The sequence below is a fragment of the Neofelis nebulosa genome, chromosome 10 (assembly GCF_028018385.1).
Source record: "Neofelis nebulosa isolate mNeoNeb1 chromosome 10, mNeoNeb1.pri, whole genome shotgun sequence".
Classification (NCBI taxonomy): domain Eukaryota; kingdom Metazoa; phylum Chordata; class Mammalia; order Carnivora; family Felidae; genus Neofelis; species Neofelis nebulosa.
Window position 1 is genome coordinate 15,761,757 of NC_080791.1, and position 26,513 is coordinate 15,788,269.

At 44.9% G+C, this 26,513-nt stretch overlaps 1 protein-coding gene across 2 annotated transcripts; it reads right to left on the minus strand.

The window, feature by feature from the left end:
• Positions 1 to 1,822: 1,822 nt before the first annotated feature.
• On the minus strand, positions 1,823 to 26,416 carry MPZL3 (myelin protein zero like 3). Of its 2 annotated transcripts, XM_058686895.1 has the most exons (7): positions 25,529 to 26,416; positions 21,300 to 21,401; positions 16,477 to 16,643; positions 13,098 to 13,308; positions 10,635 to 10,800; positions 9,031 to 9,094; positions 1,823 to 4,696 (listed from the first exon to the last, which is right to left on the minus strand). In XM_058686895.1, exons 1-7 carry the CDS (start codon positions 25,599 to 25,601, stop codon positions 4,670 to 4,672), a joined length of 810 nt encoding a protein of 269 aa, XP_058542878.1. In that variant the 5' UTR covers positions 25,602 to 26,416; the 3' UTR covers positions 1,823 to 4,669. The 2 variants fall into 2 exon arrangements, with proteins under 2 accessions (XP_058542878.1, XP_058542879.1); XM_058686896.1 differs by lacking the exon at positions 21,300 to 21,401.
• Between the last annotated feature and the right edge of the window lie 97 nt (positions 26,417 to 26,513).

Consider the following 26,513-nt stretch of genomic DNA (forward strand, 5'->3'; position numbering starts at 1 on the left):
TCTCATTTCAGTTATCTGGCCCATGACCCAATTTTTATTTATATTTTCATTCTAAAAAGAAGATATATATTCAACTTGCCGAGGAGAGCCTCATATTCCAGACCTGAGCAGGGGCTGTCTCCCCTTCTAGAGAACTCTCTGAGGGTGGGGTCTTGAAAGGCATCAGGCACACATTCCCCAAGAGAGAAATCAGCTACATGCAAACAAAGAACAATAGATTTAAGATGAACACAGCACATTTTGCTCTGTTTAAAATACAGCAACCTCAAAAATAAAATAAAATAAAATAAAATAAAATAAAATAAAATAAAATAGATAAGACAAAATAAGACAAAATAAAATAAAATAAGGCAAAATAAAATAAGACAAAATAAAATAAAATAAGACAAAATAAAATAAAATAAAATAAAATAAAATAAGACAAAATAAGACAAAATAAGCAGTGCCTGGGTGGCTCAGTTGGTTAAGTGTCTGACTCTTGATTCTAGCTAAGTCATGATCCCAAGGTCATGGGATCAAGCCCACAATGGGCTCTGAGCTGAGTGTGGAACCTGCTTGAGATTCTCTCTTTCTCTCTCTCTCTCTCAATCTCTCTCTCTCTCTCTCTCCCTCTGCCCCTCTCCTATGCTTGCTTTATCTACAATTTAAAAATAAAATAAGATAATAAAAGTAAAATTATAGCAACCTCTTTTGTTTTCTTCTCTCAACACATAGGTGCAATGTAGCCAGGCAATCACCCAACCCCTGCTTCCAAAGAGAAGCCTGCTCAGTCCTCCAGCTTACCATGTCGGTGTCCTCTGACCATGTGATATCAGCATTTCCAGAATGCAAGTAGCATTTTATTCCCCCAGAGAACCCCTTGAGTGATTTGGACGTCGTAGATAAGAACTCAGAGCTTCTTCGCTTCAATCTTTTGCTTTTAAGTCACCACTCCAGCGGTGCCTGGGTGACTCAGTCGATTAAGCGTTCGACTTCGGCTCAGATCATGATATGATTCGTGGGTTCAAGCCCCGCATCGGACACTGTGCTGACAGCTCAGAGCCTGGAGCCTGCTTGGGATTCTGTGTCTCCCTCTCTCTCTGCCCTTCCCCCGTTCGTGCTCTGTCTCTCTCTCTCTCTCTCAAAAATAAATAAATGTTTAAAATTTTTTTAAAAAAATAAGTTGCCACTTCAAAATAAGTGTTCTCAGTTGTACACACCCTCAACCTTGGTTGGGTTGGCTTGACCTACCTACACATGGCCATCATGGTTTTTTGGAACTTGTCCTGTATCATTTGAAAAGTTGTTGAATACTTGCTCCTCTCAAGGACTATGCTACACTGTTCTTTTTTTTTTTTTTTATGTTTATTTATTTTTGAGAGAGACAGAGTGTGAGCAGGGAAGGGGCAGAGAGAGAAGGAGACAGAATCCAAAGCAGGCTCCAGGCTCCATGCTGTCAGCACAGAGCCCGATGAGGGGCTCAAACTCATGAACCAGGAGATCATGACCTGAGCCGAAGTCAGATGCTTAACTGACTGAGCCACCCAGGTGCCCCTATGCTACATGGTTCTTAGAAATAGTGTACTGGTAAGCCAGCAACTTACATAAACACCCACCACAGCCTATTTCAATCTACCAGTAGTTTAACAATCAGTTTGCAAAATTCCTAAAAATTTAACGATCAGCTCTTGCTGGGTGAACTGGCTCCAGCACCCCATTGAATCCGTGCAGGGTCTTGCAGGGGTAAAGCTTAGACGCGAATGGCTGCTTGATGCTGAAAACCACAACCTCCTCCCCTTTCACATGACAGCTCTCATTTTACATGTAGATACAAACCAGAAAGTAGCCAGACAGTGCGAAGCAGTTTATTAACTGTGATGTGGTAAAGATATCAAGAGTTACAATGTCTGTGCACATGGCCCAACAGTGCACACTCTCCTGCAAAACAAAACAACAACAAAAAAAAAAACGCTGTGAAATGCAGCGGTTAACAACAGTCCAACGCAGGAATCGAACGAATGCAGCTGCCTCTTCTGGCAGCGAAGTTTCCAGTTGTGCAATTAAATGACAGTCTTGGTCCGCTCTCCGGGGGTCTTCCTGGCTCCCTTTTAGAACCCTAACTGAGTGACACGACAGAACGTTCAGATTGAGGATTTGGCCTCCAAAAATTCTCCTTAAACAGGAACATTCAACATTCCCTCTTGAAACACCAGCGCACGATTTGGGAGCTGCGGAGACCTAGTACCTTCTCCACGAAGCCTGGGGCAAGGGGACCCGTGGGAAACACAAAGCATTTCATAAATTCACATTCGATAACGGAATTGAGAGCTCAATGCACGAAACTTGTAAGATAGTGTAGCCCCGAGTAAAGCCTCCGGCAGCCAAAGAAAAATTCTGAAAGGCTTTTAACCCCCTCTGAAGCTTTCAGAATTCAATTCCCTTTCTAGACAAGGCTGGTCTTCATTCGATGTGTTCTGCATACAGAGCAGCGAAAAGAAAACGAGAGAGAGGGAGAATAGCACCTTAGAAGGTATTAAAAAGAGTACGTTTAAAAAAAAAGTTATCTTTCTTCCATCTTTAAAAAAAAGGAACTGCTTTTTGCTCCTTTTGGGGGTGGGGGGAAGGCTGTAACCCAGACCTCAATGTAAGAGATAAAGAAGAACACTGACAGAAGCCTTATGACTGGTGCGACCGTAAACCCACGGAGACGACTAAATCCCCAGCCTACTCTCTTACCACGAAGGATGCTGTTGTTCGGCCACTTAAAAAGAAAGGGACTTGTTCAAATCACAATCGAGGCTACAAAATAACATGACCAAGTGGTCACACAGCACCCTTTACCTACAGTGACAAGCTTACTACAACTGGATTAATCCTCATAACACACCTGAAAGGAAATTACAAGAAACCCCAGACAAACCCGGTTCCTCAATTCATGAAACGCGGTTTTAACTGGGTTCCTGTCACATCATCTCTTTCTCAGACCCACAGAAAGTCTACCCCACAATTGGGTCTCTATCTTCAAATGTCCCAGAACCCAAATTATTTACTCTTGTTGCCCAAATATGTTTTCCCCTCTCTGCTGTGGTGTCAGAGTGTCTGTCACCAGGCTGGCCCCAGACAACCATATACTTGACAAATAGCCCAAGACTCTGAGGCTCAACCACTGGAAATAAACAGTCAACGTGTCTTTGCCTCTTTCACTTCCTTACGTGACCAGAGGTAAATCGTAATATCTGTTAATGAACCAGACTCTCTTATGTATGGACTAGATTAACAAAAGAGGCCAGGCCGAACCCATATCATAATTCTTAAAGTCTTTACTGATGACTTCCAGAACTAATGACCCAAAATTTTAAACATAAATCTTGGCAAAGTGATTTTTTGTGTAACATATGGGGCATATCAGGCTGTAATATGGAAACCTCCCTAGCCACCTAGTGAAGAACCATGGGAAAACAAAACAAAACAAAACAAAAAACAAAGATGGGAGGAGGGAGGATAATTTTTGTCTCTCATAATCGAGAAGTGAACTTTATCGCTCTTTTACAGAGGACTATACTATCAGCCCTTCCGGACATGTCACACGTATTACTTAATGGCTTGTAGAAAATCCCATGTAAATTAAAATTTGAAATCAGTTGCTGCAGGAAAATGGAGGAAGCTGATATAAGGTACTGAGAGAATAGAAATGAGAAGTATAGACTATAGAGAAGTATAGACCTCACTTCCTTATGTCAAATACGACATAAACAAAAACAGTTCGTAAATACCTTGGTTCACTCATATTTGGCGCATTTTAGAACTCAGAAAAGTTTTGAAGAATAACAAAGGCCAAAAGATGATTTCCGATAAACATAAGCCTCGTTAAAGTAAATCCAACATTTGAACTCTGGAGTGGCATTTGTTAAAAAAAAAAAAAAAAAAAGATGATTTCCTTGCAAATAACTGATAAAATATTCTATACATTTCCCCACAAAAAAAAAAAAAACCTTCGAAGCTGCACCTAGCAACACAAAAGAAAGGGATCCCTCTACGTCACCGTTCCTTTCCTTAATTGGACACTGACGACACTTTAATACTTTAAAAACCCAGTCAAAGCAAACCATGGGCTCCGGGCCCTACCGACTCTATGGAAATTAGAGTTCCGAGTCACCCAAACACAACGGATGATGTCATTAAACCAATGAGTACATGCTGTGCGCTGATCCGCAGCTGAAAACATTCACGGAGCAAATGCCAAAGAATACTTATCCCAAACATCTCGTCTCGTCGCACATCTGGACACTACAAGCTCCATTTCATTTTTTAAAAATATTTTGGCCTCAGCGGTGTGGCCAACATTTAGGATTTTCCCTCAAGTAACCAGAAGAAAGCACGTAACATGTTCAAGGGCAAAGGCAAAAACAAAAAGTTTCTTTCTATTCAGGAAGAGAATTCCTTCATTCAATTAGAGCATAAGTTATTAGAACGGGTAGGTAGGAGTTTCTTCTGGGAGTTCTTGAACAGTTCATAAATATAAAAAGAACAGTTGTTCAATAAATAAATGGTTCCTAACGTCTCTACGGATGGCTTCCAGAATCCTCCGGCACAGCGATCCAAGCAGCTTCGATTCTCTGAGAGGCTTTAGCTGCCAGTGGGATGGGATATTTTCTATCAGGTGACTCTTCTTACATCATGAAGCCTTTCATCAATATGTCTCTTCATAGTCTGAATCCTGGAGGGAAAGAAAAGCAGCTGTGGTGTTTATATGAAGTATAATGTCACTGACACCATACCAGGTGTAGTTCAGAGCTTAGACGAAGACCACATTCTAGGACCCCTCGGATGGAGCTCAGCGTGGGGCGACATTAACGGTGAAATTAACGTCATCGACACACCTACATCCCCATGAAGTGTCACAGGACTTTAACATATTTGGTGTCTTTGGGGCTAATTTCTGTCTTGAGACCCTAGTGGTTCCCTTTTCCGTGGCGGATATTCTTTAAAACCTCAACACGCAGGAAAAGGCGCCTGTCTGCAGCAGAACACGCGGGACTATAGTGAGGAGTTGCGGCTTCTGGGTTTCTCTGAGCGCCGACCCCAACTCCGCCCCTTGCTGGCTGTGTGAACTTTAAAGTTATTTAACGTCTCTAAGCCTCAGTTTCCTTTATTTGTAAAATGGGGGTAATAAAAATACTCATAGACACCTCACAGAAAGGCTATGAGAATCGAATGAGACAATGTATGGAAATCACTTAGCCCTGTGCCTAACACTGTCAGTGCTCGTTCAAGATTGGCTACTGGTACCATTATTCTCATTCTTACTCTTGTTTATTTTTAAACATATATATATTTTTTTAATGCTTACTTATTTTTCAGAGAGAGAGAGACAGAATGTGGGCGGGGGAGGGACAGAGAGAGAGGGAGACACAGAATCCGAAGTAGGCTCCAGCCTCTGAGCTGTCAGCATAGAGCCCCACGCAGGGCTCGAACTCATGAACAGCAAGATCATGACCTGAGCTGAAGTCGGGCCCTTAGCCCCTGAGCCACCCAGGTGTCCCTCACTCTTATTATTTACATTTGTATGCATTACCTCTAACCTCAACTGGCCCATTAGAACTACCTAGCAGACCACATTTCTCTAGGCCATTCATTTTCCTGGATTACTGTTCCATAGCCTTCCCTCCTTCCCCAAACCTCCCTCCAGCACCTCCAGCACCTACTCCTCACTTTGCTGTCAGCTGACGACCTTGCTTTCTCCCCACATTGGGAATAGAGTAGTCGGCAGGGAAGCTTCGCAAGCTCCCATCACCGTATGTGCCCACTCACCGGCATCGGGGCCCAACTGTGCGGTCTTCCTTACTATTTTTAGGAGTCTGCTCTCCCCGCCTTTATTTAAGGCCAGCATCCCCGCTTGTCCACTGCATCCTGGAGTTACTCCAGCAACCTCCTCTCTCCCTCCTGCAGCATCATTTTTCCCTTTTCTACTGAATCGTTCCCATCACATACACACGTGCCGTAATTTCTCTCATCTTCAACAGAAAGGTAACCCTTGAAACACATCTCCCTGCTACCTATTGCCCTCTTTCTCTGCACCTCTTCACAGCAAAACTCCTCGCAAGAGCTGTTTACTCTCACTGTCGCCAATGTCTCTTGTTGTGCTCTTTCTTGACCTTGCCCCGGTCGGGCTTTCTTCCCCGCTAACCCCGCGGAAGCTGCTTCTGCCGAGGTCACCAACGGCCCCCACACCACCAGACCGGCCAGTAATCAACCCTCAGCTCTCATTTTACTTGACCTGACTCAGCAGCAACTGACACAGCTGATCACTTTCTTTTCCCTGAAACTCAATCTTCACTGGGCTCCCAGGATAGCAAACCCTCCTGGTTTTCTCCTAGCTCGCTGGACATTCCTTCTCAGACTCCTCCACCAATTCTTCTTCCTTTGCCAGGTCTATCCATCTTGGAGAGATCCAGGGCTCTGGTCTACATCTAATCTGCCTTTTCTATCTATTCCACCAGTTGCTAAAGTCAAGAACCAGGGAATTAAGTATCCCTGACTCCTCATTCTTTCCCATATACGTGAAACCCACCCATAAATCCTTCTGGCTTCGCCTTCAAACTATAATCAGAACACAACCACTTCTTAGCACCCTGGTTCAAACCAATACCATCTTCTCTCACCTGCATCATTGCTAAGGTCTCTTGGCTGGGCTTTCTGACTGTCAGGGTCCCCGGACCATGGTCCTACCTCTTGTCAATACAGAAGCCGGGATGACCCTTTGCAAACAGACATCTGCAAAGGGTCTGCTCTTCTCGAAAACCTCTAGCGCGTCCCTTTTCACTAAGAATAGAGGGGCGCCTGGGTGGCGCAGTCGGTTAAGCGTCTGACTTCAGCCAGGTCACGATCTCACGGTCCGTGAGTTCGAGCCCCGCGTCAGGCTCTGGGCTGATGGCTCGGAGCCTGGAGCCTGTTTCCGATTCTGTATCTCCTTCTCTCTGACCCTCCCCCGTTCATGCTCTGTCTCTCTCTGTCCCAAAAAATAAATAAAAAACGTTGAAAAAAAAAATTAAAAAAAAAAAAAAAGAACAAACGCCCAGATCACTCGCATCACCTGCAATGTTCTATAAGATCGAGCATTCTCTCTCTGATACCAATAAATACAATTCTTCACCTTGCTTGCTTCATTCCTGCCACGCCAGCTTCCTGGCTATTCCTAGAACATGCCAATCATGCCCCACCTCCCCAGAGCCTTTGCACCTACCATTTCTTCTGCCCGAAATGCTCCTCCAGAACAGCTATATGGCTTCCTATCTGCTTCTTTTAGGTGTCTGCTCAAATATCATTTCAGTGATGATGATATCCCCAGCCACCCTATGTAATACCATACCGCCTTCCAGCCATCCCGTCTCCCTGCCCTATTTTATTTTTCTCTATAGCATTGAGGGCAATCTGATATACCATATGTTCACTTATTTTTGAAAGATTTCATTAGTTACTGTTTGTACCCCAATTTATGAGAAAGTGACATTTCAGTTGTGTCTTGGAGTTATCTTTCTTTCTTTCTTTCTTGTTTTTTAAGTAATCTCTACACCAATGTGGGGCTTGAAACCACAACCCCGTGATTAAGAGTCCCGTGCTCTACAGACTGAGCCAGCCAGGCTCCCTGAGAATGAGCGTTTTCTAGGCATGGAAAAGAATGTAAGTTATTTGAGGGCAGAGATTTTTGTCAGTATTGTTCACTCGTGCTTCCTAAGTACCCAGAATCCTATCTGGCACATGTCAGATGCTCACTAAATAACTGCTGAATGAATTAATATCTGAAAGCTGGATGAGAACCCTCTTACTTTGTGTCATCAAAGTACTCAAACCCCGAAGGGTTATAACTAGGTCCTCCTCACTGGCACTGTCCCTCGCCTTACCCATCACACTCAAGTCTGAAAACGAGAGGAACAAAAGAACGCTGCGGTCACCTGGCCAAAGGCTGAACTTGGTGATGAGTACAAAGAGAACTCCAGCTTAAACCTGGCAATGACAGGTATGTTTCATATTAGATGGTAAGTTGCTTTTGACCTGTTTCCAATTGCACCACATCAGAGAGTCTTTCCTTCTAGGACCCTGGGACAGCCGCAGGAGCCAACCAATCACAGTAAGAGCTTAAAAGGGGAGGGGTGACAGCCTTCTGAAATTTAAATCAAAACTCTGGGGGGCGCCTGGGTGGCTCAGTCGGTTGAGCATCCGACTTCAGCTCAGGTCACGATCTCGCGGTCCGCGAGTTCGAGCCCCGCGTCGGGCTCTGGGCTGATGGCTCAGAGCCTGGAGCTTGCTTCCGATTCTGTGTCTCCCTCTCTCTCTGCCCCTCCCCCGTTCATGCTGTGTCTCTCTCTGTCTCAAAAATAAATAAACGTTAAAAAAAAAATTTTTTTTTTTAAAATTTAAAAAAAAACAAAAAACAAAAAAAACTCTGGCCTTCCGACAGGGGTACTTCTTATTGATGAAGCCACAAGTCACCCAAAAGGTTGTATCGCGCTGATTCCCGGGGGGGGGGGGGGGGGACTGACACACAGCAGGAAAGTTCAATTCAGGACTCTGAGTCCGACCAGACAAAATCTGCTAGTGTGACCCAGTGGCTTAAGGCACCCATCTTTCAGGGGGTTCGCTGTCAGTTGGCAGACACAGTTCTACATGGTCCCTTCCCTAACCTAAGGACATCGCTCTATGCCCGTGAGACAGAAAACAAAATAATGGTTAGAATCGGCAGGGGTCGGGGCGCCTGAGTGGCTCCGTCGGTTAAGCGTCCAACTCTTGATCTCAGTTCAGGTATTGATCTCAGGGCTGTGAGTTCAAACCCCGTGTTAGGCCCTGCACTGAGCATGGAGCCTACTTAAAAAAAAAAAGAAAAAAAAAAAAAAAAAGAATCAGTAGGGGTTCCCCTGAGACCGAAATGCTTTAAGGGAAGACCTTGCTTCGGATCTACCCAAGCATCTTCTGCTGCCTCTGGGAGCAAGGGTCCCCGTAAGTCAGCAGGAAGAAGGAGCGTGAAGAGCAAACCAAGAAATGGCACGGGCTTACCAGGCACTCGGCGCAACGAACACAAAGCCTCGCCAGGCAGTCGTCCGCCTCCTCCCGGTCAGTGCTGGAGAAAAAGGACAAACCAGATCTGAACAATGACTGTCCTCGGCACAGTAGAGCAGTTAAGCACGCTCTTAACTGTCTGTTAAAGTCAGACAGGCGGCGTTTTAAATTCGAGTTCTGCCACTCACTAGCAGGGTGACTAGGCAGGTGACTTAAGCTCTGGGATTAAAAAATAACCACATGTAAAACACGTCCCACAGTGCCTGACACATAGGAAGTGCCCAATAAGTAGGGGTTGTTCCCAATCGTTCATTTAGAAATGAATGTATGAGCCACCGCGGGTGAGCCATTGTGCTGAGCTGGGGGTATGGGCATAAATAAAACACTGCCCCTTAAAGAGCTCACAATCTCATGGGTGTGAGAAACCTGTTGAAACTTAATGAGTACTTTATGACACGATGTAATAAAATGTTTCAGTCCTTAAGGTCAAACTGCTATGGCAGCAAAGAGGAGGGAGTGGCCTACTCTGGGGTGGGGGGGGGGACGACTCAGGGACACTCACGAGAAGGAGACACTTCATCTGGGTCTTGTAGGACAAGGAAGAGTTTTCCAGGCAAACAAGAGAGGGAAGGGGAGGATTCCAAGTGAGAGAAAAGCATGTGGGAGGAAAAAAAAAAAAAAAAAGACGAGGGTATACAGTGTGTTCAGAGAAGCAAATAAGCTCAATGCAGCTGGTAGGTGGAGTGAAAGAGAAGAAATGTCAGGAAACAATGTGACCTAAGGAGGAGGCTTGTTACATTGTGCTTAGAAACAGACATGTTAGTATTTCTACCAAGAGCTCATTACCTTTTTAGCGGGCCCACAGATTCCTTGGAAAGGGCCCTCTCTCTCCCGTGAAATAATGCACACACATGAACGTGCCCGCACACACACACACAGAGAACATTTTAGACCCTCCCCAGGTAAGCGTTCCCTCCCAACGTTAGGAACCCCTGGTATAGGCAATGGAGAATGAAAAGGGTTTTCATGCAGACTCTGTCACCTTTTTTTTAGTAGATTTATTCTTAGAGAAAATACTGGATCATGCCTGCTCACTGGCAACATGACGTTTCATAAATGTGATTGGATAATCACAATCCCATTAGCCCCTCAGAGCATCTGCTGACCAAGAACAGATCTTGCTGCTTTAAATCGGTTTTTGCCGTCTAAGGCTATTATTCTTAAGGCCTTCCTCACTGCTTAGGCATTTTCTGTCGGGAGACATCAGCTTGGTGTCGAAACAAGAAGGGAAAAATAACCGACTTGTTGGAATTTCCTGGTAAGTTGGAAGGAATGTGATCTCCTTGGGGATGTATATGCAGAACCATAGCAGAGTCTAATCTGATTTCCAAAGGAGAGAGTAGGACCATACTGTTCACCCCTCCACCTCTCTCTCCGAATTAATATCCACCAGTTTCACCTCCAACCTTCCCTCTGGTACTCCTCGGCAGAACTAAACTTGGCCTGGGAAGAAGGAAAGGCGTGGATTCAGATCTCTGGGTACTGCCCACAAAGCACAGCTCCGAAGAAGAAGGGCTGCTCAGGGCTCCAGCCGGACTTACCCATCTGACACCTCGATAGACGACTTCTTGTAGCCAGACTTGCTCCTCTTCTTCAGCCCAGCTGATTTCCTCCCCATCCTCACCAGCAGCAGGACAACCACCACGGCTGAGGGGACGAAGACAAGGACGGAGAGGAGGGCCACAGAGGAGAGCATGATGCCAAACCCTAGACGGAGCGGGGGGGAAGGGAAGGTGAGAGGGCGGGACGCGCAAAAGGGCCTCCTTTGACACGAGAAAGCTTTTACTTTTGCTCGTGTATTTCTTTCTTTTTTTTTTTTTTTTTTAATGCTTATTTATTTTTGAGACACAGACAGGCAGACAGAGAGGGCGACGCAGAATCGGAAGCGGGCTCTGGGCTCGGAGCTGTCAGCACAGGACCCCACGCGGGGCCCGAACCCACGAACCGCGAGATCGTGACCTGAGCCGAAGTCGGGCGCTCAACCAACTGAGCCACCCAGGTGCTCCTGCTCTTGTATTTCTTCTGATCACAACAGGAATAAATTCGTGGTAGAAGGGGTAGAAAGTACACAAAGGTACAAAAAGAATAAAAACGTAGCCACGGTCCCACTCCCTAGGATTAACGCATTGGTATCTACCCGTCCAGTGCTTTCTTGGAGTACGTGGGTATGGGTCTGCAGGTAGGGAGGAGAGTGCACATTTTTAGAAGTATGGAGGGGCGCCTGGGTGGCGCAGTCGGTTAAGCCTCCGACTTCAGCCAGGTCACGATCTCGCGGTCCGTGAGTTCGAGCCCCGCGTCAGGCTCTGGGCTGACGGCTCGGAGCCTGGAGCCTGCTTCCGATTCTGTGTCTCCCTCTCTCTCTGCCCCTCCCCCGTTCATGCTCTGTCTGTCTCTCTCTGTCCCAAAAATAAATAAAAAACGTTGAAAAAAAAAATTAAAAAAGAAGTATGGATCATATTTTACAGACTGTTTCTAGACCCCTCTTTTAGGTACCATATAATAAATGTTTCTCGGGTCATTAAACATTCCTTCTGGGTGTTATTTTTTAACGGCAGCATGGTATTCTAGTACACTGAGTCATTTGTTGAACCAGGATTGGAATGCTAGACATTCAAATTGTTTCCAATTCCTTGAATCTACAAGTTACTTTATGATGATCATCTTTGTACGTAAATCTTCATATTTACGTCTATTTCTTTAAGATAAAATTTTACATGGTATTACTGGATCAAGGGGCACACAGACTCATACTACCAAACTCTCTTCCAAAAACACTATACTACTTTCTACTGCAGCCAGCAGCATAAGCGTGACTGGGTCTTTGAAACCTTGAGTTACCATCTTTTTTTTTTTTTTTTTAATGTTTTGTTTTTAAAGTTTATCTATTTTTGAGACAGAGAAAGACAGAGCATGAACGGGGGAGGGGTAGAGAGAGAGGGAGACACAGAATCGGAAGCAGGCTCCAGGCTCCGAGCCATCGGCCCCGAGCCCGACGCGGGGCTTGAACTCACGGACCGCGAGATCGTGACCTGAGCTGAAGTCGGACGCTTAACCGACTGAGCCACCCAGGCGCCCCTAAACCTTGAGTTGCCATCTTAACAAAAGAAAGAAGAGGGGCGCCTGGGTGGCTCAGTCTCTTAAGCATCCGACTTTGACTCAGGTCACAATCTCACAGTTTGTGGGTTCGAGTCCTGCACTGGGCTCTGTGCTGACAGCTCAGAGCCTGGAACCTGCTTCGGATTCTGTGTCTCTCTCTCTCTGCCCCTCCCCAGCTCATGCTCTGTCTCTCAAAAATGAATAAATGTTAAAAAAAAAAAAAAAAAAAAAACAACTTTTTTTTAAAGAAAGAGACGGAGAAGGGAAAGGAAGGGGGACAGACAGACTTGAGAAAGACCTGTGAAATGATAGGCCATCTATAACGAACCACAATGCCGTTCTGTATCTCTAGGTCTTTGGTTCCAATCCAACTGAGGATTAGAATGGCCACTCAGGAGTCACCAGGGAATAATGTCGGAAAAAAAAAAAAAAAGGTCAGTCCTTAACCTACTTTCCTTGGGTTTCACACCAAAAGGAAACTGCTGCCCTTTCCAACATAAAAGAAGTATGCTGCCCCCCTCGTTAGAGGGGGCACCCTTTCAAGACACGGGCAAGAACACGGCCTCACAACTGAGGGTGCAAACGGACTAGGGAAATCAAATGACCTATCTTTCACACAGGGAACAAGCCCCCCTTTACGGAGGGGTTTGCCATGCATCCCACAAGACCTCTGGTCACCTGAAGTTAAAATAAAAGAGATTCACGGGAAAACTAGAACAACAATTGAATGACAACTGCAGGTTGCAAAGTAAAGATTAAGAAATTCATCCTAAGAGACAATTAGCAAGGCAGAAGCCCCCACTGACTGACTGGCTCACAAAGACAGGTAGTTTAGCTTGTCCCTGACCACCCGGGGAAGCGCCACAGAGGCACAAAGCCCCGCAGCAGGTTGGTGGCAGTTAGCTTACCCCTCTCTGTGACTGTTAGCTCTGTCACGGGAATGTTATGGTGCACGTCTGGGGGATTCTTCACGGCACAGCTGAATGTCCCATTGTCCTTGAGGGTAGGGTTGCTGATGCTTATAGACGCATCCCCTCTGTACACATCTCCAGCCCAGGAAATTCGATCCCGAAACGTGCCTGCTGTGGTTGGATACTGGAAAGACTGATAATGAAAAATCTAAGAAAAGCAAACACCAGAAGGAAAGAAAGTTTATTTCCAAACTGTAGTGACAATGTAAAGCTCAGTAGGTCCAAAACAAAATACAAATGCATGATGGGTTTTCTCAGTTGGACCTTTTTTTTTTTTTTTTTTTTTTTTTTATGTTTTGTTCACCTTCATCCTATAGGCTAAAAGACAAGTTAATACAACTTATCAGGAAAAGGCCTGACAAAAGAGTCCCAGAATCCTAACTCTCAAAGCTCTTCCAAATTCTCCCTGAAGTCCTAAGGCAGTAGTTCTCAACTGGGTGGTGGCAATTGGGGCCTCCAGGAGACATCTGGCAATGCCTGGAGACATTTTTGGTTGTCACAGGTGGGGAGACTGCCACTGGCATCTAGTGGGTGGAGATCAAGGGATACTGAAAAAATCCTACAGTGTGCCAGGTAGGCCCCCACAACAAAGAATTATCCAGCGCAAAATGTCATTAGTGCCAAAGCTGAGAAACCCTTCTTTTTTTTTTTTTTTTATAACATTTTTTTTTTTTGAGACAGAGAGAGACAGAGCATGAGCAGGGGAGGAGCAGAGAGAGAGGGAGACACAGAATCCAAGGCAGGCTCCAGGCTCTGAGCTGTCGGCACAGAGCCCGACGCAGGGCTCGAACTCACGAACCGTGAGATCATGACCTGAGCCAAATTCGGACGCTTAACCAACTGAGCCACCCAGGCACCCCAAGGAAACCCTACTCTAAAGTCGCAGCTAATTATTTGTACACTACCTTATGGTTTGCAAATGATTCCCATAGATTTACTCACTTGAGTGTCATAACAACGGTGAACTCTCCATGGGGCTGGTACAACTATTCCAAATTTATGGAAAGGGAAACAAGTCCAAAAACTAAGCGAGCTACTCAAAGGCACACAGCTAGTAAGTGGGCAAGGGAAGGTACTTGTTCATTCTCAAATATTCTCTTATGATAGAGTCAAGCATCTCTCAAGTTATCTTGGCAATTATTACAAGCCCACCGCAAGTCAAATACGTGATCAGTACTCAATGAATGTCTGTTGAATCAAAATGACGTTGCTTCAGATCAATTATCAGACACTTTGTCACCAAAAGCACTTCAGTATATGTCTGGTGGTGGGCCAGGCAAGTACTACAATACAATATGATCTTTCCCTCTTATGCAACGTTTCAAGGCCTTCCTCTTTATCTGTTTACTTGGTACCTTCCCATTTGCAAGCACTCAATTGCCCAATTTTGAAGAGCAACTTCCCGGAGAAGATGCTGAATCACTTCTCAGTTCCATTATTCATGTATCCATTCGACAAATATTTACGGCACCCCTACTACGCGCTATGCACTGGGTTAAGCAAAAGGATATAGTGAGAGCCAAACAGGCATAGTCAGTCCCTGCTGTCATGAATCTTCCGGTCTAAGGGGGAAATTCAGATAGGAAGAAATAATAACGTGTGTGACGAGCGTCAAGAGACAGGAGGGAGGGAGGGAGCACCCGGCTGGCTCGGTCGGTGGATCAGCGACTCTTGATCTCGAGCCCCACTTTGGGTGTAGAGATTACTTAAAAATCAAATCTTGAAAACAAACAAAGAGGGAGGTGAAGAATGCTGACCACTGATCATCAGCATCTCTGTAAAAGGGTTTGAAGCTCCTCACTGACAAAACAAATCCTGCTGTGTATCTCTGAGATTAATCCAACCTGTAAGTTCCACGTTAAACTGGTGACTCTCTAATACTCGCTAACCGATTACTCAGACAGAGTCCTGACTGACTTGGCCTGGACTGCGACATCAGGTAACGGGGCTTTAAAAGTCCACTGATTCCAGGGGGCGCCTGGTGGCTCAGTCGTTTGAGCGGCTGACTTCGACTCAGGTCAGGATCTCACGGTTCGTGAGTTCCAGCCCCGCATCGGGCTCTGTGCCGACAGCTCAGAGCCTGGAGCCTGCTTTGGATTCTGTGTCTCCCTCCCTCTCTGCCCCTCCCCCACCAGCACTTTGTCTCTCTCAAATAAATAAATAAGCGTTTTTAATAAATAAATAAAGGTCCGCTGATTCCAATGCAGGTGAGCTTGCTGGCTTTCTAATCAGTCTCCCAGAAAAAAACAGCACCATATGAGAACTGCTATTTGCATTGAAGGTTTCTGACCCAAGAAGATTCCCACTGCTTGCCCTGTCCTGCTTTTGGCCAAGGAGGCAGAGCCAAATAAGGCCAGCTATAGTTTTCTGATAACTCAAAACAAAAGGAACTGTTTTAAGGAAGAGGGACCAGGCATACAGCCTAGCTTCCTTCACTGCGGCCCCCTACCTGGTTCCAAGCTCTGTGGCTCTCAATAATGGGTCCTAAAGCAAAACCCAAACCTTATATATTAAGATCAAAGAGAAAGTCTCCCAGGGAAGAACACAGTATAAATAAACTAGGGATACTTTCAAAAATACAGCTATGACATTTGCATCCTCGAAATAGCATCTATCCTGAACAAAGGATGCTGCTGGAAGCTAAAGAGAAAGGGTTTTTTAATAGCACTGCAATCTCCAATTAGACATCAACAATGGGATCTGGGCCATAAATGTGTGTTATATGTGTGTATAAAGTATATTGCTTCTAACGTTGCAAGGCCATCTGTCACCAACAGCATCTGTCATCAACATGAGGTGCCACCATCCCCTCTGAAGGGAACTATATAAATCAGTGCAGATGTTTACATGCTAGGACACGGTGCCAAGATAAATCTACTGAGTACAGATACGCAAACAGATACACCCATTGAGACAACCTCATGCCACAGGAAATGAGCAGCTTTATGAGACAGGATGTCTATGACTGGGACCGATAGAATTTTTTCTAGCCAGCAGTCCTGGAGATACTCGTGGTAGTACTTGGAATCTGAAAATAAGCTAGGAAAACATGCAAAAAGAAACAACAAACGGGAAACAAAAGTGAACCACATTTCCTCTGAGTCTCTGGCAATTTTTTTTTCCTATATAGTGTATTTACAAAATCCTCCCATAAAAAAAAGCCGTATGTGACCAAATGGATGCCATATAGGACAGAAGCTTATCTTTGATTCTAAGATGAGAAGGTCTAAGGGGGGCCTGGGACTTGGAGTAAAAGGACTCCAGAGCTGTGGGCCACAGAAGACTCAAAGAAGTTTCCTCAAGAGGAAATACTCACGGATTCAGTACGACTGCTGCTGGGGGCTCGGTACGTCCAGTCTATGGTGAGTTTGTCAGTGATAGATGAAGTCGACCTGAAGGTGCATTTCAACTTGATCTTCTCTCCAACATAACCCCGGACATGCGCATCCGCTTTAATCTCCAAGGAAAGGGCGATGTAAACACCTAATCAGAGCAAAGCCCAAACATTTAAAACGTATGCAGCGGGGCGGGATATACAGATGTGAGTGAACAGTGCGCAGACACTATCATTTTCAGGGCTCTCGGAGTAACAAATATCTTGTCAGGCAGGCCCAAAAAGACAAGGAGCAGATATCTGCGTTAACCAAGGAGAGTATTTTTGTCAGTTTACGATATTCAGTCACAGCACGAATGCTTGGGTAAAAATCTGAAACCTAAACACCATCTAAAACCTAAAAAATCTAAAACACCAGCATCTTTCCAAAGACAGACTGTGGTCAAATGAAGTACAAACAAGTAGGTCTGCTCACAGCAGCTGAAAGGCAACGCCACTCACTCCCCCTCGACACACACATCCGCCCCACCCCCACTCCCCGCCAGGAATTATGGCAGCTGTTGTGGTCGAAGGGACTTATCCCCAAGTACAGCACAGTTGTAACCCAAAGCTACCACTGTCTCAACCACCAGCAAAATGAGAACAGGAAACAAGAATAGGGCATTTTGTTTCAAAGAATTTTAGAAAGCTACTCCAAGGTTCCATCTGGTTGTCTTTTATTCTTCCCTCTGGTTAATGAATCCCACATCCATTAAACGTAAATCATGGGGGAAGAAAACAGAACAATTTAATGCATTCTGAAATGTAAAAATAAAGGGGCACCTGGATGGCTCAGTCGGGTAAGCGTCTGACTTGGGCTCAGGTCATGATCTCACTCTTCATGAGTTGGAGCGCACCACCCCCCCACCCCCCCCACCCCCCCCCACCCCCCCCCACCCCCACCCCCCCCCCGCCGTGTTGGGCTCTGTGCCGACAGCTCAGAGCCTAGAGCCTGTTTTGGATTCTGTGTCTCCCTCTCTCTCTGCCCCTCCCCCGTTCGCCTTCAGTCTCTCTCTGACCCTCAAGAATGAATAAACATTAAAAAAAAAAAAAAAAACACCAAGATTGTAAAATGTAAAAATAAGATATCGTTTCTAAACCCTCCAGAGATTGAACTCTTGCCAAAACTGGCTCAGATATCCAAATCTGGCATCCCAGTTCCCCCAGAAAGAGCTTCCGCTTTCCTCTGACCAATCCCCTCCGCGTTCAGAGAACGCAGAGGAGAAGTTTATCTTCCACCAGGGAGTCATTTTTTAGGAAAGTCACCCGCACTTTGTTTTCACTGCTTCCTTCTCCACTGCAACAAGCCATGATTCTTTCGGCAGGCCAAAGGCGAACAGAGCAGCAAGGTTTCAGAAGAGCGCAAACCCACACACCAATCTGAAAACCAGCAGGCCCTCTGGTCGAGGCAAACCCCAGCTGAATTACTTGCTGGCCCTGTGGTCTTAGCAAGTTACGTTAGTCTTCAGTTTCTCACCCTGGTGGGCATGAGAACAACAGCGCTGGCCTCAATAGGTCACTGTGAGGAATAAATGAGTGAAAATAGGTGTAACACTGGAAAGCCTGCCTACCCCAGTGCATGTTAGATGGCTTCAACCTTATGATGGCCACCTCTTCAGTCCTGCCTACACTCTCTCAACCCTGCCCGTCACAGACCCAGCTATGAGTCATCAACGCCTTCACCTCTGTCTGCTTTGAATGATTTTTCTTGCTCTTCTCAAGATAATCTAGTCTGTGCACATTCCTCTTAAAAGGATGAGACCAAGGCTGAGCTCACAACTCGAATGAGATCTGACCCATCTCAAAGATAAGGATTTACTTCTGTTTCCTCCATCGCATCCACTCTGGCTTTGCCATGCTAGATCTGTCGTTCCTTCTATGACTTTGCAAATGATGTTCCTCTGCCCCAAAAGCCTTCATCCCTCAGCCCCTACTCTCTCCTAGGCCCTCACTCCCGATCCACCTTACTCATTACTCAAGAACAAGCTCAAAAGCTGGGAGCTGGAGGGGCACCTCAGTCAGTTGAGCATCCAACCTCGGCTCAGGTCATGATCTCATGGTCCGCAGGTTCGAGCCCCGCGTCGGGCTCTGGGCTGACAGCTCCGAGCCTGGAGCCTGCTTCAGATTCTGTGTCTCCCTCTCTCTCTGCCCCTCCCCGACTCGTGCTCTGTCTCCCTTTGTCTCTCAAAAATAAATAAATGTAAAAAAGAATTTTTTTTTTTAACTGGGAGCTGAAAATGGATGGAAAATCTATACTCTCCCCATACTACTCCTTTATCCTAAAACGTAAGTACAGTCGAGAGATTTGAAAGCACAGATTTAGAATTAGATAGACCTGGACCTCCATTCTAGCCCAGCTACTTTCTAGCTGTGAGATTTGGATCACAGTTGCCTAACCTACTCGAGCTTCAGTCTCCTCACTTGGTAAACGGAAGAGCGACAAGGCCTACTTCCTTGGATCACTGCTAGGATCTAGTACGATTAAATAAGATAACACAAAAATGCTTAGCATAGCATCTGAAATAGAATCTTTCAATAAATGTTAGCTGTTGTTATTAAATGAACACCACAAACATTCAAAAACCTTCAATAATTCCTCCTTGAGCCGTAGAATAAAATCCAAACAGTGAACAGCCTGGCCCCAAACTTCTGCTACTCCACCCGCTTACCCATCCCGTCCATCCCCTCCACCATGCCCAGAATAGCCACCATTTCCCAAATTTACGAGGTCCTTTCACGCCACTGTGCCTCTCTTCGAATGTGGCATTGTCTGGAAGGCTCTCCTCGTTCCTACCAATCCTACCTGTGTGCACCACCCCCACGGTGCTCACACACCTTCAAGACCCTGTCCAAATAGCGGCCCCCTCTGTGATGCCTTCCCAGATTCCTCTGGGTGCAGTTGACTGCTCTTTCTTCACTGTTTTCATAACAAATAATACATAATGCTCCTCAGGTACACATACTGTTGATTGCCCTCAATTTATAAAGACTATTTCCCCTGTTCGTGAGCACCTTGAAGGCAAAAATTCAGAGGCAAGAGAGCAGACGCAGACTGAGAGAAAGAGGTGGACAGGTCACCAGAAATTCTAGTATAGGAACCAAGTGTGCTCATTAGTCACGCGGTCTCTTCCGCTCCCCCTTTTTTACAGTATTTCCAACATGCTTAAGTCCTCTACACCCTTCTCTTTCCAGTGCACCCATTCAGGAAAAGCTCAGCCCGAGATGACCTCCTCGGCTGTGGCTGGTGTACGGTAAAGGAGAAGAATGACACAACTGCACAGATAGTTACCATGAGAAATTCATGGATTCCACCCATAGCTGAGCCCTTAACGAAGCAGCCTTGATCAGCAGCTCTTTCGGATTCCTCAAACCTTTGCCATTTTCACCATCCTCTATGCAACCTCCAAATCCCTCTTTCTCAGAAGAAAACATTTCCTCTTACTTTTTTCAAGAAATGTGAGGCTTTACAAACTGCCCAGCCACGCATTTTCCTGCAGGTACACCCACCCATACTTTCAATCTTAAAGGGTGTGGTATCCCTTTTCCTATGCAAGGCCATCCTCTTTGGTCCTGCCTTGGAGCCCTCCCCTCCAAGCCCTGCTTCAGCAGAAAAACCCTCTCTCTCTACTATCTTCAACCTCTTCCTTTCCGGAGGGCCCTCTCCCCCCTCAGCCTCTTCGTTTCAACACAGAGAAGTCTCTCCCATCCTTAAAAATGGGTAGACAAATAACAATAAAACAAGATAATAATGATCTTCCCTTAACCCCATGATACTATGTGTTACCAGCTACTGCCCTCTCTTTCGTTTCTAAGCCAAGTTTGTGAAAGAGCAGTATACACCTGGCATCTCCATTTCCCCCCTTCCCATTCACTTCTGGACCCCTATAGCACAATCCAGACTCCATTACCATTTCTGGTAAAGAGCATCATGTCCTAAAACTGGAAAAACTCCAATAGGTGTCCTTCTATCCTGATTTTATTGGATCTCTCTAAAGCAGTGACTGCTTGCTCCTAGACCTTCTCCATCCCAAGGCTTTCTTGACAATACACTTATTCACTCACTCACTCTTCAAACATATAGTAATTGAGCATCCATTTGTGTGCCACCCTCTGAGCCTGGAATTAAACATGAGCAAAATAAATATGCTCCCTATTTTGGAGCTTAAAATACATCAAAAGTTCAACATATCAATCAAATCAATCATAAAGACAAACGTGTAATTACAAAACCTGGCAAGTACTCTGAAGCAAAGACCAAGAGAGTAGCAGAAATGCACCTATTACAGTAGGGGAGCAGGGAGTGGTTAATGAAAGCTTCCCCGAAAAAGTTGCTTTTTGAGTTGAGCTCTGAAGGAAGGGTGACAAAGTGAGGAGAGGGAGAGCATTCCCAGTAGAGAATACAACATATGCAAAGGTCCTGTGCCAAGTAGGAGCACAGGCAGCCAAGGAACCGAAAGGAAGGCAAACAGCATGAGAGAAAGGGAGATGTGGATGGGTGGTAAGCAGGTCATACAGAACCTTAAAGATTTGGGTCCTTATTCTTAGAGTAGTGGGAAGCCAAGGAAAACAGTTAAATGTGGGACTGGGTGGAAAAAGACATGATGAGGTTTTCATTTTTAAAAGATCACTCTAGGGAAGACACTGAGGAGGAGTCAAGAGTAAATATAAGATTACTTAGAAAACTACTCCAATAGCCAAGTGAAAAATAAAGCTTGAACTAAGTTGGTGGTAGTGGACATGGAAAGACCCAGGAAGACCATACTTACAAAGTAAAATCAGTAAGGATTGGTGGCAGACTGGTTGTGGAATGTTAGGGAAACATAGTATCAAGGACGGTTCCCAGGTTTCTGACTTGGTGATACCGTTCACTGACACAGGAAAGACTAGACAAGGGAAGGGGAGAAAGCGTTAGCCTGATTTCGGTAAGTTTAATGGGCCTTTGAGATAGCCAAGAGATAATGTCAGTGGACAGTTGGTGTAGGGTAAGGGTCAGCAAACTATGGCCCACTGGCCAAATCTAACATACGATGACTCTTTGTAAATAAAGTTTTATTAGAACACAGTCACATTTATTCATTTAGATATTGTCTAGGGCTGCTTTTGCGCTACTCAAGCCGAGGTGAGCAGTTGCAACAGAGACCTATGGCCCACAAAACCTCAAATATTTATCCTCTATCCTTTTACAAAAGTTTGCCGGCCCTGGTTGAGAGCAAAGAAGAAATATGTGAGTTACAGTTATAAGTCAGAATCTCCTTAATGTCCCTCCAGCCCTCCAGCCAACACTCCACACTGATTGTGTCACACACACACACACACACACACACACACACACACTCCACATGTGATTTCAGTTAACCCAATCAAAGTATACGTCTCAAAAAATTTGCTGGAAAGTTATTTAAAGTCTCTATGCCTTATTCATGTTCCTCTCTCTGTCTGGAATTTACTTACTCCCTATCTCTAACTACTACTTCTCCTTCTCCTCCTCCTCCTTCTTTTTTTAAGTTTATTTATTTATTTGGGGCTGGGGGGGAGAGGGAGAGGGAGAGGGGGGGAGAGAGAGAGAGAGAGAGAGAGAGAGAGAGAGAGAGAGAGAGAGAGAGAGAGAGAGAGAATCATCAGGGGAGGGGCAGGGAAGCGGGGGAGGGGGAGTGCGGACAAAGGATCAGAAGCAGGCTCCACACTGACAGCACAGAGGGCTCAAACTCGGGAACCATGAGATCATGACCTGAGCCAAAGTCAGATGCTTAACCCACTGAACCACCCAGGTGCCCCTCAACTTCTTTCAAGATTGAACTTCGGTGGCACATCCAGGAAGTCTTCCCTGTATCCTCATGGCTGTTTAAGGGCATCTCTTCTGTGCTCCCACAGTTTCTTGCACATTTCTCTCTTAATACCAGATTCTAAAATTATCTATTGGCTTGTCTGTCTTCTCCAATAGAGGCTGAGCTCATCAAAACAGAACCTAGGGCATTGTGGATGCTCAGTAATATTCAACTGAACCAAACCAACAGAGTTTCCTTTTTATGAAACAAAAATTCTTGCCAAACAAGCATAAAACCTACAAGTTCTGGGCAAGTTTTGGTTACTGAATTAGAGTAAGTACCCCATTAATAAGTCTACCTAACAACCAATTTATTGTTAATATATCTTAACTCCGTGTTCATTAGCATGATTTCACCACAAAGTTACCAATATGTAAAGTCACTTTACTGAAATCTAAAAATTGGATAAGTGGGTCTTAAGTACATAGAGAAAAGTAAGATCCATGGATGAACTAAACTAATGTACCTGTCTCTCCCTTTCAGGGAGAAGGGATAATGACCGGAAGGAAGTATAAGGAAGGCTTCTGGAGTACCAGTGACACTTTAAACCCTGACTTAGGTGCCAGTTACCCAGGTATGTTTCGTTTCTAAAAATTTAGTTTCTAAAAATTAAAAGTATGTTACAATCAATAGATGTAAAATAATTTGTCTACTCTACCCAAAAATAAATAAATAAATAAATAAATAAATAAATAAATAAAATAAAATAACTAATCCACTGTTACATTCATTCAGAAATTTTCATCCTAAACCCAATGTATTTAGGGATATTTATATTTTCTCCTGAGTAAAAAAGCATTCTTGCCAAGTCAAGATAGCCAACAATAGAAATATAACCATTAACAAGTTTTTTTTTTTTAATCTGGGAGGAAAACAAGAATATCACACTGAAACATATGTAATTTTATGCACAGAAGGAAAGAAAAGAATATGACAAAACAAGACTCCAAGTTTTACACACTCAATTTCCCAGAATACAAAGCTGTCAACGTTTGTTTCATAAAAGTGCACACTTAAATGGAGAAAAGTGTAAGAACCCTAGGCTGCCTAAACTATCGTTTCCATGTACTTGACAACTGATATAACGGGACTATGTTTACAAATTGGAGAATTCAAACAAGCTAATCATTTAATGGGTCCTATCTTTGAAGGGGAAAAGCAGATAAACACTGGTGTGAAACAGATTCCAAAAAATGGGTGAACTTTGAAAACATGCTAAGTGAAAAAACCTAGCCACAAAGGAATATATATTGTATGATTCTATTTATGTGAGATGTCCAGAATAGGCAAATCATAGCAATAGAAAGTAGATTGGTGTCTGCTCCGGGGGGGGGGGGGGGGGGGGGGGGGAAGGGAGGAATGGGGAGTGACTTAATGCATATGGAGTTTCTCTTTGGGGTGATGAAAACATTCTAAAGTTGATTATGGTGGTGATTGCACAAGTCTGTGAACACCCTAAAAAACACTCAATTGGACCTTTTAAATGGGTAAATTGTATGGCATGTGAATTCTATCTGAATAAAGCTATGTTGAGCTTATTTATTTTGAGAGACAGCGAGAGACAGAGCGTGGAGGGGCAGAGAGGAAGAGAGAGAGAATCCCAAGCAGGCCCCATGTGGAGCCCCCACACGGGGGCTCAAACCCACGAGCCAAACCAAGAGATCATGGCCTGAGCCAAAGTCAGCTCTAAAAACAAAAGACAGGGACACCTGGATGGCTCAGTCAGTTAAGCATGACTCTTGGTTTCAGCTCAGGTCATGATCTCAGTGTTCAGGGGTTCCCGGGGCTCTGGGCTAACAGGGCAGAGACTGCTTGGGATTCTCTGTCTCCCTCTCTCTCTCTGCCCATCCCCTGCTTTCTCTCTCTCTCAAAAGTAAATAAACATTAAAAAATAAAATAAAAGACAAAGATAAATCAATTCAACTACATACAGGTCACAAACTTTTAAGTTTGAATTATTTGGTCTGCTATAATTGATGGATGCTTTTCTATGTGAAATGACATCAAGTTTACGAAACCACTCATCATTTCTAGATTTTTTTTTTTCCTCAATAGGACAACTTTTGAATATCTGGGGGATGGGGAGAGATGAAACTAGGATTACAGTAGGTCAGTCTACATATTATATTGCAAAATAATTTAGCTGAAAAACTGGACACCTGTGATGACACAGAGAGCTGGGAGGGACCAAGGAGTGTGCTGGCAACCTGGATATTAGTCACCAAATAAATAAAAACTTCCTGGCCTTACATGCTAAGATTTAGAACAACTGATGTCTTTATGTTAAAGCCCCCCTTCAGAAATTCCCTCTTAACCACAGGGAAATTTTATGAAATTAACAATTCACTCTGATCTATTAACATACGACTTCCTGAGAAGACACACACACGCGCGCGCACACACACACACACACACACACACAAATGCAGGACATAATGGCACCCTAAAACGAAGGCAATTAGGTTGGGCTGAAATTTATGCAATTTGAAAATTGCATCAAAGCAAAATGTATCCAAATCCTTAGAACGCGCCATAGCGTGAATACTGCACTTCTGATATTGGTTAATAGATTAAAATGTTAACAGAAAAGGTATGCCTTTTCTTGTAGTTTAAAAATGTCGTTAAAATGCTCCAGCAGTGGCTTTTCCTCAACCAAATGCCTCTCCAGCGTTAACGAAATCACAGCACATCCCTTCTGTGACCAATACCCATTTTACTTCCTAGTCCCTGACAACCACCTACAAAAACCAAACGTACCAACAGTTACTGAGCCAAACTACTGAGCACTAAAACTGCCCCATCCTAATCAGGGCACACAGCCCACAAAACCACAGCAGGGTCAACCGCTGATAAGTCATCACAGGATAGGACGGGGTGCCCCCGAAGCCAGAGCCCTCCGTGGTTCTAGCAAGTCGTGCCAGCACCACAATACAAAGCGAGTCACGCAAAGGGTCCGTCGTCCCCAGCGCTCAGGAAAAGCACTGACAGGCTGCTCAGTGGGTGGCGAATACTGGAAGAGAGCAGCCTCCCCACACCCTCACATTTCCTGCATTGCTAGAAGCCATGTGGGGGCTTTCCTGAGACCCCCCCACACACACCGGAACCGGAAAACCGACCATCTTCCCTAACCCCCTCGGCCGGAAGTTGGGGGAACCAGCCGGCGCACTCACCCTGGAAGAGCAGGACGCCCAGCAGTGGGAGCAGAGCGCAGCCACGGCCTCCACCCGCTCCGCTCTGCTGCATCCCGACAGCTCTCTGGATGCTTGCACACCTTGTTTACAGCTCCCGGTAACCACGCAGGTGATACCGGAAGTGACGTCAGGGCGGGAGGTCGCGAGAACGCTTCAAATGGCGATTCGAGGTTGCCATAGGAACGTGGCATCTTTCCAGAGCCACACCTGAAACTTGCCCCGACGAGCGATTCTTTTAAGTTTCGAGTAAGAATTAATTACTCCCTGTTGCTTGACGGTGAAGTAAGCCACCGACTTTGGAAAAATTACAATTTATTTGTGTGGGATTCTGCAGTACTAAATAGTCTCGATTCTCCCCGACTCTCTTCCAGAGGTCTTTAAATAGGTTTCTAGAGTTTTGGTTAGGAGAGATCTAGGAGATCGTACAGCATCAGTCAATAAATATGTATTACGCCTTCATGATAAATGTGTAGCTCAAGTGTCTCTAGTGCCTGGGTTTTTGTGTGTTGCTGTTCAGCAGCCAGCTAAGTGCCTACGTAAATTGGGTGTTTATTAAACTGCCGTTCACAGTGGCAATGATGAAATCAGTACAACATGTAATAGAGGGGGAAAGGAGCTAGATTTATGTATCTTTGGGTGGGAAAAGTGTGAAAGTAATGTTTTCACCGTGCTGGAAGCTATGCGATGGTGTCACATTCTTCTAAGAGACGGGATGGTACCGTGCTACAATTGTTGGTCAACCTATTCTCCTGGAATCTGCGTGTTTAATGAAATCAAGAGAAGAACAAAAGTCCACGTTTCAGCTTTTGGGAAGGCTTAATAACTTTTCATTTTTCAGTTCCCATTCCATTACTAGATGTGAAAGCTAGTGGTTTTCTCTATTAAAAACGTGATGTTAGAGTACCAAACAGAACATGATACCCTTCCTAAGAAAGAGTACCCAGACTAAGTAGTTTGTTGTGCC

Coding starts and splice junctions, on each gene's coding strand:
- MPZL3 (XM_058686895.1), bottom strand. CDS start 25,601: ATGCAGCAGAGCGGAGCGGGTGGAGGCCGTGGCTGCGCTCTGCTCCCA. Junction 10,801..13,097: donor GCTAACAGTCACAGAGAGGG/GTAAGCTAACTG, acceptor CGCTCCGTCTAG/GGTTTGGCATCATGCTCTCC. Junction 9,095..10,634: donor TCTATCGAGGTGTCAGATGG/GTAAGTCCGGCT, acceptor CTTTTTCTCCAG/CACTGACCGGGAGGAGGCGG.